General features: G+C 41.9%; 1 protein-coding gene across 1 annotated transcript; it reads right to left on the bottom strand.

The window, feature by feature from the left end:
- Positions 1–1871: 1871 nt before the first annotated feature.
- On the bottom strand, positions 1872–14486 carry LOC124288520 (atrial natriuretic peptide receptor 1-like). The gene is made up of 12 exons (XM_046725041.1): positions 14442–14486; positions 14015–14086; positions 12565–12727; positions 11756–11905; positions 10833–11001; positions 9192–9344; positions 8580–8703; positions 6001–6069; positions 5129–5303; positions 4500–4598; positions 3962–4053; positions 1872–1922 (listed from the first exon to the last, which is right to left on the bottom strand). The coding sequence occupies exons 1-12, from the start codon at positions 14463–14465 to the stop codon at positions 1872–1874; spliced, it is 1341 nt and encodes a 446-aa protein (XP_046580997.1). The 5' UTR covers positions 14466–14486.
- Positions 14487–16326: the final 1840 nt, after the last annotated feature.

Below are 16326 nucleotides of genomic sequence, written 5' to 3'. Positions count from 1 at the left end.
TTCCTCATGCACCTTAGCTATTATCCCACAAATATTTCGCAAGCTGCACAGGGGCGGGACATTGATACAACTCCGTGAGCAGAGGTACACTGATTATCTGCCAGGAGTAACTAGCATGGGTTCGAATCCCATTCATTTGGCCCTCGTTTTAGTCGGCACCATTCCCATGATCCTTAGTTTCACAAAAGGTTACAAACATCTATGACTTCACGTTTATGTGACACACCGGAGACAAGATTCAACTTATTACGATGGGTGGCTGAAAACTAAGCCTAATCATAATGGACCGCGTTGAAGAAGTTCGTAGTTCAACACTGTCACCTACCCAGCTAACAAACAACGTTTTCTCAACGTTGTGGGAATGTTGTAGATTGGTAACGTCATGACACAACGTTGTCACAACGTCAGTATTACATCATTTTATAACGCTATGTCACAACGTAATAACAACGTTGCAAAATTTACGTTGAGGAAACGTTATGCTTTGGGCTCCTCACAACGTTATAACAACGTTTCTTATAACTTGGTGTCACGATAGAGTTTTCTGTAAAACGTTTCACTTTGAGATTCTTACTTTCTTCACTATTCAGCTACAGCTTCAGAAAACACACGACCAAAACAACATACAAATTGACGAACACACTTTGAAGTTAATTTCTGCTTTGTTTCGTATGTACTGTTCACGACTTGGAAAACTATTCACCCATTAACGTTAAATAGAACTTTAAGACAACGTAAAATACGTTAGCATCAAATAACGTTAACCTTGTGGCGACGTGAAAATGACGTATCACAACGTCAGGACACAACGTTGTGACAACGTAAATGGGAGTCCACAGAATAACGTTGTAACAACGAAAGTATAACCTTGTGACAACGTGAAATTGTTAGCTGGGTACGAGGTTCACACATTTGTGCCAACAATGCTGTACTACCTGGGGCTGCACTACTGATGAAGGAATCTTCCTGGCGATAACAATGTCATGCAAAGAGGAAAAGGCATCAGGAGACACATGCACGTTTCGTGCCAGACCATTGTATCAGGTTTGGAAGGAGGTGGAATTCTGGCGGTGTCACCGAGGATATTGAATGAGTACATAAACCGCATTCGTGCACCCAGACAACGAAAATGTGCAAATATCCATTGGAACAGTATACCTTCTGTGAGTATTCCACAACGTTTGACCATGCTATTTTGACATGGATGCCGACACAGATCAGCATAAAGTTGGCCATGCATGGTCTCACATTTAGTGATGAACAGTCCGCAAGTAGGGTTTCTTTGGAATCTCAGAAATCCGAAACTATCACCTTGCGCGTTCGTCGGAGAAGACATTATAAGTTTTCCTTCTTTGGCTGTCGTGAAGCTTCTATCTGATATGGATCAAAGGAAAAGGCATCCATGTTCACATAGTGCTCAACATTATCGGCTGGATTTGCTTTAGAACGAGATGAAGAAATCATGAAAGATTTTTCTCATTTTTTCTTTCAGCAGGAACATCGCACCTCGAGAACATGAGTCACACCGATTTTCGACGCAAGAGGAGGCGGACCTAAAGCGATTATATTCTGAAGTCACTACCCAACTGATTGAAAGCTATTTAAAGGTCTTGAGTTTGATATATAGCATGTCACTACTCAATGAAAAGTAACATTTTTTCTAAAACAGGTTTTGTCAGGCTACCCTTTAGTGCCTATCGGAATAGAAGCACAACTTTCAAAATGTTTCTTCGATACGAATACGTTTCATGTTTCTTTCGTCAGGTGCGGTGATAATTAAGCACATGTATTCAAAAGGGGTGTTCCGTAACTGCAATTAAAAAAACAACTGTTGTCACAGAGACAAGGGATTGACACGTTGGATTCAGTCATCACACTTTGGTCACTCCGAGAAGCCAGTACGTTTCCATCAACCCTTTGCCCTGAAATTAAAAAACAACAACTTGTCAATATGTAAACAAGCAGTTATTGTACGTTGTGGGCTTATCGTGAGGGGATGTGTTCTGATATCACCATGTTATAGTGTAAGCCTCAGGGGTTAACCCACAACCAATTTTTCTTAGAGAACAGATGATGACGCGACTCGATTGTTTGTCGCCATTCTGTAAAGGGAAATTGTGTTTATGTTCACACCACATGTATGTAAAGCTAATGTTAATATGCCATATGCGTTGCCGTTTCATCTTAAGGTTTTGGTTTGGTTGTTGTTTGACGCCGCACTCAGCATTATTCCAGCTATATGGCAGCGGTCTCGTAGTAACGACCTTGCGTCCGCCGGAGTGCGGAAGGTCGCGGGTTCGATCCCCGACCACGTCATACCAAAAGACGTTAAAATATGGTACTTGTTGGTCCCTGCCTGGCGCTCGGCATTAATGGGTACAACAAGGAATGGTCGCCTCGGTGTCAGTAAAATGTATTTGAGTAGGGTATTCATGCTTCACTGTGGCATGGTATGTCAGTGGGCTAGCACTATAAAACCAGCTTCAGTCTGGGCTCGTACAAGCAGCCGCACATACACATACACACGCATGCACGTCGTCATATGAGCGAAATATTCTCAAGCACGACGTTAAACCCAATTCCACCACCACCACCAGTAACGACCTTGTATTGCAGAGATTACTTGGCTCGGGCGGAAGCCGGCAAACATCTGTTCCATCACTTTTAAAGTTATTTCCAAGGAACATAGAAAATCATTAAAGGTCACATGCAACCAAAAAATCAAACATAATTAAAACACAATTATCACTTCTTCATGACATATAATATGCATTGCTGATTATGAAAAAACAAATACACAAAATTATAAGCGTATAATCGCAAATCAAAAGTGCAATATTTTGTATTTGGGTTTACCTCCCTCGAAACGAAGCAGCCGGGATACCGAACCCAGTCAGAGCGGGTGGGTGTGCACTCAAGTGTAACGCCTGGTTCATTTGCAGATGCCGCCCTCATGCACGGCTCATTGTGTGTGTATATATAGAGATGTTGGGTTTTGTAAATACATGCTCATTTTTTGTGTATAACATTTTGCAATCAACAGACATCATAACATGTCATGTGTTCAAGTATCACACCTGCCTGTCTGTGTAATTACATAATGTGACAAAGACCGAACTCGGGCCATAAATCAATGCGTTTTGTTTATGGTGTATAGCCTGATAGGTGTTAAGTTCAAATTGCATGTGGTCAGTGATAGCAGCTGTGTATTGAATATTGTCATTAGCAGACAGGCAGGCAGACACACAGGTGTCAGTAAAACAAGACATTGAGTTTTGTCTGTGACAACGACATATCTATATCACAGTTAGAAATTCTGTCAACGCTAAATAATGACATTGCTTTTAAGTATCGAACTGAGAAAGTGTCTCGGTAAGAAGAACGTATGGTGAAATAGACAAATGAAATTATATAAACAGTTAATTTACTGTCATAACATATAAAAGCTCGCGCCTGTGAGATATCAACAAAACATTAGAAAAATACAAAATCATTAAAACGCTCAAATGGTATCGGAATTGGTCGATGGTGATTAGTGAACACAGTCGTGCTTTTGGAATTCAGAATCGCACCGTGGACTCATGAGATTGTTATGATTCTGAAATTATTTTGGCGTCAGTTGCTAGTTTTCGCCATGCATTTTGCACATGAGTCCCAACATAAATGTTCGTAGTCTTGTCCTTATGACACTCCCTAGAACACCCAAGACGTTTTGTCATCACTTTAAAAATAACCAAGAGCCAAGCATGGTGCTGATAACCGGTACAAACCGGGATTCCACACACACACACACACACACGCACGCACACACACACGCGCGCGCGCACACACACACACACACACCTCCACCCCCATCACAGGCTCCTGGCGTGCCCAAGGGAAGGTATTGGGAAAGTTACTGCGAGACCGTTACGTCAAGTCAGTAATGAAGGTCCCCACTAAGAAAATCAGTCGGCCATACCTTGATCTCAACGCATCCTCTTGACTTGAGGTTGAAGATCTCGAACCTCTGCAGGAGCTGCGCTGTGCTTCCACTCATGTGAATTTTCAGCTCTGAAAGGAGACATTGGAACCATGTTTTCTCAGTTCTGTACACCACGTGGGTACACGTGTGAAGGTCCCCCAGGTAGTATTGCCGGAATTTTACAAAAAGTTCCAAACCCCCATATCAGCGGATAGTTGTCATCCGCAGTTCCTACTTGCAAATTGCATTACATAGGCCTTGTGATCACTTGGGGATATAATGTTTCCTTTCTACTTTAAGTGACAGTTCACGTCTATATCTATTTTAAAGATACCTTAGAACCTGAAAAATATTTTTCCTGTCTTCAAGCTTACAATATTAGAAATACAGTTGTTCGATTTAGACTTGGTCTTACAAATCTAATGATCAATGAAGGTAGAAAACATGATTTAGAAAAATATGCGAAGAAGCTGGAATAACAAAACAACCAAAAGCATGACGAATTCTGACAGGAGACAGAAAACCTAAGTGTTACCTTCCCCATGAGATTCCATCCGGGAGGCAGTATTTACTGTATCACCGAACAGACAGTACCGGGGCATCTTCAGTCCGACAACTCCAGCGACAACAGGTCCTAGAGGCAGGGAACACAATGGTCAATGGTGAGAAGAGGGTCATATTCATAGGGAGGGACTGGGTGAGTTTGGTTTTAAGCCGCTTTTACCAATATCAATATTGCAGCACCATCACGGCGGGGGACGCCCGAAATGGGCTTCACACATTGTGCCCATGTGGGGAATAGAACCCGGGGCTTCGGCGTGACGAGCGAACGCTCTAACCACTAGGCTACCCCCACCACCTCTCATATTCATAGGACTGATGAAGGCTACGAAGTTAGCTTAGAAAGGATGCTTACGAAGGCTGCTTACGAAACATGCTTACGTAGAATACTTTCGAAGGATTCTGACGAAGGTTGCACATGTGATTATTGAGGTTGGTGCATAGGATGTAAAACATTTGGCCAATTATACAATGAGCATCACACAATAACATGATTCATCAATAACCACATATACCAACCATATGTCAATTATTCAGATCGTCTTAAATATTTAGTACGTTCAAATCTTATACAAAGTGGACTCATATGATGGATTGACATACCTGAATGCAAGCCAATACGCAAGAGGAGCCTTTCGTTAGGTAAGTGTCGAATTTTGAACGTGTCGATCTCTTTCAGTAAAGCCAGTGACATCCGGGCAATCTCAGAGGCGTGTCGATTTCCGTTCTTTTGCGGAAGCCCGGAAACCACCATGTAGGCATCGCCGATTGTTTCCACCTATGTACCGAAAACACAGGGAAGCGAGTGAGTGAGTGAGTTTAGTTTAACGCCACACTTAGCAATATTCCAGCTATATGACGGAGATCTGAAAATAATCTGGTCTGGACCAGCATTGATCAGCATCGATCAGCATCATCAGTGACTGACTTTACACTCAGCGATATCCCTGCATTATGGTGGCGGTATGTAAATAATCGATTCTGGACCACACAATCCAGTGATCAACAGCATGAGCATCGAACTACGCAATAATTATTGGAATGCGATTACATGTGTCAACCAAGTCATGCAGCGTGTCTGGCCACCCGATCCCGTTAGTCGCCTTTTACGACAAGCATAGTCGCCTTTTATGACAAGAATGAAGACCTATTCTACCCCGGATCTTCACGGGTCCACAGGGAAGAGATCATGGACCAGCGAACTATAAATGTAGATAATTGTTTATGTAATAACGTCTATTCATTATGATGCTGAAGGGTATCTGGCAGACTAACGCATAGTCTCTGAATATAAATATTTTTGACAGCAACAAATAACCCATTTAAATTGAAAAGGAGCCCCAGTGAGTTGGGAGATTCAGGACCTGGGGAAATCTAGACTTGCTTCATTTAAGGCTTATCATTGCAGGGAGGGCAAGGCAGTAGGGAAAATAATGTGGTTCAGGGACTGAGAGACAGACCACACAACCACCCACCTTATAAACATCAAATCTGTCGATCACGGCATCAAAACAAGTGTAGAGATCGTTGAGAAGGTCGACAACCTGGAAAAGATATCAACAAATCCTACGACTTGGTTTCATTTTGTAGACTTATGAAAACTTATTTCAGTAAACTCTTCTTGTTCTTGTGGCCAACCTTTCAAACATCACCTTCACTACTTTTCCAAATGTCCAACATATAGTTTATGAAAGGGTTTGACATAAACTCGCTTCTCATTGGTGAACAAAACTTCTCAATTTGAATATCTTTAATTCTGCTGACTTAACTAGTTCGAAACCTAATAGATGTATACCATTACAGTTAGACTATAAAATAGGTGTGAGTAATAATTTGCAGAAAGTCTACTCGATTAATATTCAGCGGGACCAATATATTTGTATTTTTTTTCAATAAACATGTATTTTGATCACAAACCTGACGATATTTGTTGTCAGTTGAACAAAGACATTAGCATCATCCCTGAATGGGGTTAACAATGACACCAGCAACTCATCATAAAGGGGTTAACAATGACACCAGCAACTCATCATAAGGGGTTAACAATGACACCAGCAACTCATCATACGGGATTAATATTGACATTAACAACTCATCATAAGGGGTTAACAATGACACCAGCAACTCATCATAAGGGGTTAATATTAACACTAGCAACTCATCATACGGGATTAATATTGACATTAACAACTCATCATAAAGGGGTTAACAATGACACCAGCAACTCATCATAAAGGGGTTAATATTGACACTAGCAACTCATCATAAGGGGTTAACAATGACACCAGCAACTCATCATAAGGGATTAATATTGACACTAGCAACTCATCATACGGGATTAATATTGACATTAACAACTCATCATAAGGGGTTAACAATGACACCAGCAACTCATCATAAGGAATCAATGTAGAAAAGGTTTTCAGGTTCAGTCGATGTAAAGGTTACCACAAGTTTGTCCTGGAAGAGTTCAATCGACTAGTTATGAAGTTATCCCTTTGCTCTGCCCCAATCTGTTTAACATTCGTTGTTAGTATGTTTAGGGGTTAACAATGACACCAGCAACCCATCATAAGGGGTTAACAATGACACCAGCAACTCATCATAAGGGGTTAACAATGACACCAGCAACTCATCATAAGGGGTTAATATTGACACTAGCAACTCATCATAAGGGGTTAATATTGACACTAGCAACTCATCATAAGGGGTTAATATTGACACTAGCAACTCATCATAAGGGGTTAACAATGACACCAGCAACTCATCATAAGGGGTTAATATTAACACTAGCAACTCATCATAAGGGGTTAATATTGACATTAACAACTCATCATAAGGGGTTAACAATGACACCAGCAACTCATTATTAGGGGTTAATGTTGTAAACACTAGCAACTCATCATAGGGGTTAATACTGAAACCAGCAACTCATCGTAAGGGGTTATTAATGACACCAGCAACTCATCATAAGGGGTTAACAATGACACCAGTAACTCATCACAAGGGGGTAATATTGACACTAGAAACTCACCATAAGGGGTTAATACTGACACCAGCAATTAATCATAAGCGGTTAATATTGACACTAGCAACTCATCATAAGGGGTTAATATTGACACTAGCAACTCATCATAAGGGGTTAATATTGACACTAGCAACTCATCATAAGGGGTTAATATTGACACTAGCAACTCATCATAAGGGGTTAATATTGACACTAGCAACTCATCATAAGGGGTTAATAATGACACTAGCAACTCATCATAAGGGGTTAATAATGACACTAGCAACTCACCTAAAAGGGTGTAAACAATGAAACTACCAACTCAACAATGAAACTACCAACTCACCTGAAAGTCTATTAACAATTGGCACTCCTGCAACTGTACAAACAATTGAACGCATGTTAACAATAACACCAGCAACCAATCCTGCAAACTGTCGGTACAAATGCAATGACACAAGCGAACGAGCTGAAGGGGTGTAAAACAATGACACAAACGACTAATTTGAAAAAGGACGCCCAAACACTACTGATACATACGAATTACTGTACATTGGAAAGAGTCCAATCACTTGTGTTATCTTATCGATTGATTGTAGAAATGTGCAAAGTTTTAATAAATGTTTTTCATGTCAACAGTATATTTCATTGAAAACATATGGATGTAATTCGGTCAGTTTAATCTAGTTGTGAACATTGGCCAAGGATTTAACGAAGTCACTGGTGTAGCTTCTTTAGAATATGTATATTTTTCTTCACATAAAGTTTGTAGACCGCCCGTCTAAGCACTCCCTTGTCAAAGTTGTCAAGGATGGTTTTACGTCCCGGTTTTGCATTTGAGACGGTCCCTGTCTTGTCTGATTTGTTCACAATATTGTAAACTTGTTGGTAAGACATGCCAACAGCTCTACAAGTTCTGTAATAAACCCTTTCTAAACTAATGAAAGGTTTACCTCTGTCTTTTTTAAGCAGAAAAAAACTATAAACCTTTGCAACAATCGACTGCAAATCGTTGGCCATAGTGGACGCTGTGATAAAGCCATGTACCTGGAAGGGTGTTGACATGGCGGAGATGGTTGTGAAGCCACAAATGTCACTGAAGTAGATGGTGACGTTCTCGAAGTCCTCGGGGTCGACTTTAAAGCCTTGACGTAAACTGTTCGCTACTGATCTGAAACCAAGGGCAACGAGCACTGATAGCTATAACAACCACATATGGATAACAAGGATGGCAATACCATACGGACAATATGGATAACAAGCCCACATGACAGCATGGATAACAACCACATATGGATAATAGGGATAACAAAGCACATACGGATAACATGGATAACAGTTACAAATGAATAACATGGATAACAAGCACATGTGGATAACTCGGAAAACAAGCACATATGATAACAACCAACAACCAAAACACTCCCTGTGGGCTGTATGGACCACATTGCGTAAACAGAAACCCTTTGGCCACGAAGATCAACCATATTCTTTCTTTTGGCTTTGGCCAAAGATGTAAAAATGTTAAATTGCATCGGACACCATTTTTGTCACTGACGCGTCGAATTTAGAAATTTAGTCCACACGTCTAATTTCCTACCCTAAAACTACCAAAGAAATCCATAACAGCTCTCTTGTCGAGTTACGTCCGTTACGTACCTGGGCAGAATTTGGTAGAGGAGTTCCTCGGACTTCTTCTTCTCCTCCTGCAACTCGACGGTCTTCTCATCCACCAGCTTCTCCAGGTTGTTGGCATACTGCTCCATCCGACGGAGGAGACTGTCCATCAGACTCCCACTTGCCCCAAACCGACTGAAAGACAGATTAACCATACAATCATCACTGAACATGCCAGGTCCTGGAACGTCTTTGTTCTGAGGACGAGCGTGGACGACTCTTTGGAGGTGGCTGCTTGTGTTCTTCTAAATGTCATCCCCAGAGATTACTCTTGTGGGACAGCATGCCATTAAGCCTTGATATTGTCTTGATTTGCAGATTAGCATTGGCTATTAGTGGTCTTACTTTCGCAGGGCAATCGGCATGAAGGATTCATTTGTAATCCCTAAAAACCTAAACCATTAATGGAAAAGACGTTTCCTTTTTTGGAAGAGGAGACTTTAGTTGTTTCCCCTAATTTGACTTCCGTTTTGATTGTTCGTTGCTTAATGCCTCACTCAGCACTATTCCGGATATATGGCGGCGGTCTGTAAATGATCGAGTCTGAACCAGACATTCCAGTGATCAACAACATGAGCATCGACCTACGTAATCGCAATACGATGATGTATGTCAACCAAGTCAGCGAGTCTGACCACCCGATCCCGTTAGTAGCCTCTTACGACAAAGATGGGTTATTGAAGATCAATTCTAACCCGGATCTTCACAGATCGACTTCTGTTTAGTCTCTGGCTGAAAGTGGTGAAGGCAAAACTCATCCATGATTATGCATCGGTCAACGAAATCAGCTCGATCTGCTTCAAAACGATGTAAGTTAGATGATGATGCTGAGGCGTTTCTGCTTTAGAATCAGACGCCTTGGAACTCAGCGTGCTGAAAGCTTTGACATGCCCAGTTCTCGGGAGTGTCTCAACTGTCACGAGAGTTGCCAACCTTGTTGGCTTTGTAACGTTTTGAGACACATAGATCAAGCTTAATCATTATCATTATTTAACACAGAGTCTTCCTTGGGCGTGTCAGTCAGATTTCCATTCCAAGTCGAATGTGTGATCACCAAATGCAATCGTTCGCTGCATTATCAAGGTATTAGAAATGGTGTTTGTACATTGCCGCTGGTTTGCGACGAGATCAATGACGTATATCAATTTGTCATGAAACTTAGACTCGCACAATGGAAGTTCGTTATGCCCTGATAACGATGGCGAAGACGACAAGAGTGCATGACCGGATGACCGCTGGGCACCTGAAAGCTTCTTGGGTTTCAGTCCTGCTCACACAGAAGTACAAGTAGCGCGTGTCTAAAATGCAGCAGTGAATGGGTACCCGGGGCATAAGATGGTGGTATGACTGTTAAACCTAGCGCTTGCAGTCAACGTTTGGTTTCTGCATTCCAAAGGGAGTTCATCCTAAAACCTTCTGCACAGTGATCTATTATTATCATCATCATCATCATCATTGTAATCAGTCGCCACCACCACCACCATCACGACGACTAATACCTCTCCTACTACTACTACTCATTCTACTCCTCCTCCTACTACTCCTACTACTACTACTACTGCTGCTGCTGCTGCTGCTGCTGCTGCTGTTGCTACTTCTGCTACTACCACAAGTACTACGTACGCGGCAAGAGTCTTGAGTGCCTTCCTGATGCTGTGGAACTGCGGACGGCGACCAGGATCCTCATCCCAGCACGTCTCCATCAGTATGGACAGGTCCCGCAAGTTGTCGGGCACGGCCACCTTGGGTCGGAATGCCGGGACACCGCCTCTCTTCACTTTGTGGAGCACACCTTAAAATCGTCAGACTTGACGGTGTTTTCAATACACGCAACAAACTTTCTGGGTATCAATATTAGTTACATGGTGTTTTGAAAGGGTGTACGGGACTGTAAGACCCTTGTAAATTCCGTATTTCCTGAGGCGCAGACGTTTGGCAGCCACATTCCATTTAAGGTAAAGGTCATTCGTACAACCCGTGTATTGTGTCACGTGACAGATTTGAAGGGGTGTACGGTTCGTACCCTGGCAAATCCGCCTACATGGTTTCGTATGCTTTGGCTATTGACCAATCAGAATTCGACAAATTTATCTTAAGGGTAATCATATTTTCTAATGCATCAGAATCAGCATCTGCACTATTGTATTCCAATCCTCAGCAAAAACATTTCCATATCTTCACATCATGACTCATGTACATGAAATTGATGTAACGATGCTTCAAGGTACGACTACAGTGACCCATTGGTCCGAATGGTTCAAAGGAAATCTTCCCAAATATCATATTTCCCGATTGTTGGGACATAGTCCCATGATCTATTTTATTTGTAAAACCATTCAAAGTTATCAGCTATAAAGTGGTTACCCAGACTACCAATGTCTCACTGCATCGATTTTGGTGCCCAACGCCGCGTTATTGCTGGAATATTGTTAAAGTCGGCGTAGTATTCACTCACTCATTCACCGTATCGAGTCCTATGTGTGTTATTACTGATATATTTGGCAACCCGGAAGTACCCAGGGGTTGTTTGTAGTTGCCATGCTTACCATCCACGCCTATTGTGTCGGTCTCCTCGAAGAAAGGCGCCTCTCGTGTGATGATTTCCTGCAGGATGATGCCGAAGCTGTACACGTCTCCATGTTGACTTCCCGTCTTGGTATGGTCCCGCAGCTCCTCTGGGGATTTCCACAGACACTCTAGACATGGAACATTTGATTAGATGGGAATGCAGTCTTCGATATACACCATATCAAAGGCTCAATCACAATGCCACTGAACTCTGATTATCGTAAAGTAATATTTGTTTGTTTGCTGTTCTACGCCGCAATCAGCAATATTACAGTGTATGCAGAATGAGTTTATTCTTGTAATTGTTCCACCAGCCGATTTTACATTTTCGGGTGTTACAATTTTCGCATGAACATGCAAGCGCCAATATACAATACAGTGTATGGCGGCGATCGGTAAATAAATTGGAGTCTGAACCAGACAATCCAGTGATCAACGTCATGAGTATCGATCTATGTAATTGGGATACAATGACATGTGTCAACCAAGTCAGCAAGCCTGACCACCCGATCCCGTTAGTCACCTCTTACGACAAGTATGGGTTGCTGAAGCAAGTTCTAACCCTTATCTTCATTGTTTGACCTTCTAGGGAGCAGAGAATACACATCGAATGCACCCTGATTAAATGACTGGGATTTGTGCAATTTGAGCATGCACTGTGTGTATCAAGTGTAATGTAATGTCATATATGCATGCGAACATACATAAATATATACATACATATATGTCGTTTTGGATTTAGACATGTATAGGCCCTAGGCTGTAAAGCATAGCTACAAGCTATTACCCAGTTTGTACTCTTGTGACTGTTTGTCAACAACGATGTTGTCAAAAATACAAGGGACGCCAACATCAGTGAGTTTGACGGAGAACCTGTTGTCGATGAGGCAGGTGGCGCTGTTGAGGCGGCCGTGGAAGTGGATGCTGCTGTTGTGAAGGAAGGCCATCCCCTGAGAAAAAGAACGGGATATCTTAGGGAATAACCATCGAGCTGTCAGACCAATATCTCCCGCGTGAAGAATTGGTGATATTCCCATTAATCTCTGGAGTGAGAGGGTGAGTGAGTGAGTGCGGTTTTCCGCTGCTTTAGCAATATTCCAGCAATTTCTCGGCGGGTAAAACTAGAAATGGTCTTCATAAATTGTACGCGATGTGGGGATATATTCGACGTAGTGAGAGAACGTTTTAATTGATTTCTTACCCTACCGCCCCAAACCTCTGAAAAAGGACTTACAAGATTTATTCACAGGGGACATGAACGTAATCAATTTGTGACGTCAGGAATAATGGCTGACGTCATCTGGAATTTCTCATCATTGAAACATTGAACATTACATAGAGTACAACACATGGTTATTCTACTCTTCTGGTTATAATTGTTGCATATCCGGTGAAATTGTTGTATACAGACCGGTGGAGGAGAGAGCAACAACGAGTAAGTGATGTGGTAGTGGGGTAGATGGATTTTTGTTGTTGTTTTTTTTGGGTTTTTTTGTTTGGGGCTGGGTGGGTCAAGTGATGGGAAGGGAAGATTGAGGGGAAAGAGGTACGAGTGTGTGAAACGACTGCAGCATGTCTATACATAGAATTCCACGGTCTTCGTCCTCTTGCACACAGTGTTCTCAGCGTAACAAGTATTGTACTGAGTGAGTATGATTTTACGCCGTTTTTAGCAATATTCCAGCAATATCACGGCGGGGGACACCAGAAATGAGCTTCACACACTGTACCCATGTGTGGAATCGAACCCGGGTCTTCGGCGTGACGAGCGAACGCATTAACCACTAGGCTACCCCACCGTCCCTACAGGTACTGTAAGCAACACCACATTTCAATAGCTGTAGCGTTATTTCTTCATTGTTACACAGCATTATTCCAGCTATGTAAAGTTCTGTAAATAATCCAGCCTGTTCAGAGACAATAAGCACCGTTAAGCCTTCAGGTTAAACAACACAGAGACATGATGTGGCCAGGCAAGCATATCAATGCCATATACTCTCACGATCAAAACATGACGTTGTGGAAACGTCAACTAATTTTGCCGTAGTGTACGCGTAAGTGGAACGTGGTTAATTGGTTGTCATTGCATCAATCCAGCGGATAATACTGCCAACGCAATCAATCGCTTTTTGTGTAGTGATTTAAGTGTATAACGGTATACATAACGGTAATCTATTGTCACTGAAACCTAATTGAGTTAATCGTAAAAGTACAAATAGCGACTTTATTTAACTTACTTGTGCTATGTCAATACTGAGAGAAAACTTGAAATGTGTGTCGAGAGGGAGCCGGGTGTTGCCAAGGAGATCCTGTAAACAGTAGAAATGAAAACAAAAACACGATTTCGTTTAATTGTTTCAATAACGATTAGGTTATGGCTTTCATAAAAGACATTATAAACCTCCAGTGACGTCACTCTATTGTTCTTGCAAGGCAGTATTTCTAGTCATATCCCGATGGCCCGTCGATTAGGGGGCATTACTTAAATATTGTCCCTCTGCCCCGGGATATTACTTCAATACTGTCCCTCTGCCCCGGGATATTACTTCAATATTACTTGTTTTGAAGATTGATATAACTGTGTCTTGCTATCACTGAATGCGATCGTAAAACAACACATTATTGAAAACTTCCAACATATAGTGCCGATATCTGGTTTCGAACCTGCAACCCTTCGCTTATTAGCATGGCGGTTGTATCCACTAGGCTACGAAGGATCGCAGTGAAGAATAGGATTGTTTGTCAGCATGAACCGTGTGTTCCTCACAAGACGGGTAGTGCGTGCAGCGCACGACACGGGTAGCGCGTGCGAAGCACGTGCATTGCGCGTGCAAGGCAAGGTGTCGGCTGCCAGTCTCATCCTAGTTGATTTCAACAGTAAATACCAAATATTGAAATTATATCTTCGGTTGGATATAACATGACCCTGGGCATTATTGGAAAGTAAGCCCACTTCTCTTGGGTAATGCCCGTGGGACTCCGACCCTTGGGCATTTCCAACGGGAAGTGGGCTTACTTTTCAATATTGCCAGCGGGTCATGTTATATCCAACACTTAAATCTCATTTGTTTCACATTCACCGATCAATGCACTGAATGGACATCTGGTACAATACCGAGGTTACGAGCACGTGTTAAATACCTTCATTGTTGAATACCAATTTATCAGCCGTTTCAAGTAATTGATGCTAGGTGTTAACAGAATACATGACACTTAAAGCCATCAGTGATATTCCCAAATGTTATACAGATCGCAGTCTACAAGCAAAGCCGCCTGCGATTAATCTGTCAGAACATTAAGGGTAATGAAGGCAGCCCAGCACTGTTTGTCCAACTTCGGTTGTCTCGAAGTAAGCGCCTGGTACCTTCATATTCGTTACTTATTCATACGTTTCCGAGAGTGTCGGATCCCGATCAACGCAAGGTAATTACGTAGGTATCCTAAACTTCGACACACCAGTGTTTGACTGTTTTAATTTCTCAATTCAAATAACACTGAAATCACTGTCGCAATGCTAACTAATTTCCTGTGCAATATTTTACATAGTTATATTTAACTTTACGAACAGTGCACAATGCTTGTTAAAGTCATACCATAAAGTAAAACAAAGAAACTCTTTGCAAGTATCACACCAGTAATTACTAGGGCTGCGCAATATAACCGCAATATTTACCGGTTCAGACATGAAAACGATACGTATTGCGATACGCTGATCGAAAACCGGTATTTTGACATGCATTCGGAAAACTTCGTAACACTCGGAAATCTTCGGATATTTCCGTTTTTTAAATTGTTCCTTTCCTTGTTTCATTTGTGTCAAACATTATTTACATTTTTATTTTGTCATGATTAAAAGTTTTTATTAACGCCTAATCAAGCATTGTGATTTTGTTGTATTTTCATTTTATAAATCAAGCATTAACTCGATTATACGTATTTTTTGTTAAGGAAAACCTCTTGAAATATATTGCAATACATATCGCAATACATGCTTTCGCATCGCAATTTATCGCAATATGGAAATTCCTTGCAATACCCACCCCTAGTAATTACCCTTGAATTACACATGTCCCCTTTGAGATGGGAGGGCAACTTATTGCATACAGATGTGTCCATGTGTCTGTTTACCTGTAGTGTTCCCTTCGAACAGAACTCTGTGACCAGGTACTTGGGAGTGTCATCCAAACAGGCCCCTACAACCCTCGCCAGGTTTCCTTGGTTCAGATCCCGAAGCTGAAACGAAAATAGGGAGGAGATTGTGTGAGTGAGTGAGCGAGTGAGTGAGTCAAGTTTTACGACGCACTCAGCAATATTCCAGCTATATGGCGGCGGTCTGTAAATAGTCGAGTCTGGACCAGACAATCCAGTGATCAAAAGCATGAGCAACCAAGTCAGCAAGCCTGACCACTCGATCTCTTAGTCGCCTCTTACGAAAAGCATGGGTTGCTGAAGACAAATTCCGACCCGGATCTACACGGGTCGGAGGAGATTATGAATTTTGCTTGCTTCCTGTTGATTGTTATTCAACGCCACACAGATTCTATATGAC

The sequence above is a fragment of the Haliotis rubra genome, unplaced genomic scaffold (assembly GCF_003918875.1).
Source record: "Haliotis rubra isolate DU_JTF1 unplaced genomic scaffold, ASM391887v1 Scf42, whole genome shotgun sequence".
NCBI classification, from domain to species: domain Eukaryota; kingdom Metazoa; phylum Mollusca; class Gastropoda; order Lepetellida; family Haliotidae; genus Haliotis; species Haliotis rubra.
The sequence above is the reverse complement of the archived record's forward strand: the minus strand, read 5'-3'. Positions and strand labels throughout refer to the sequence as shown.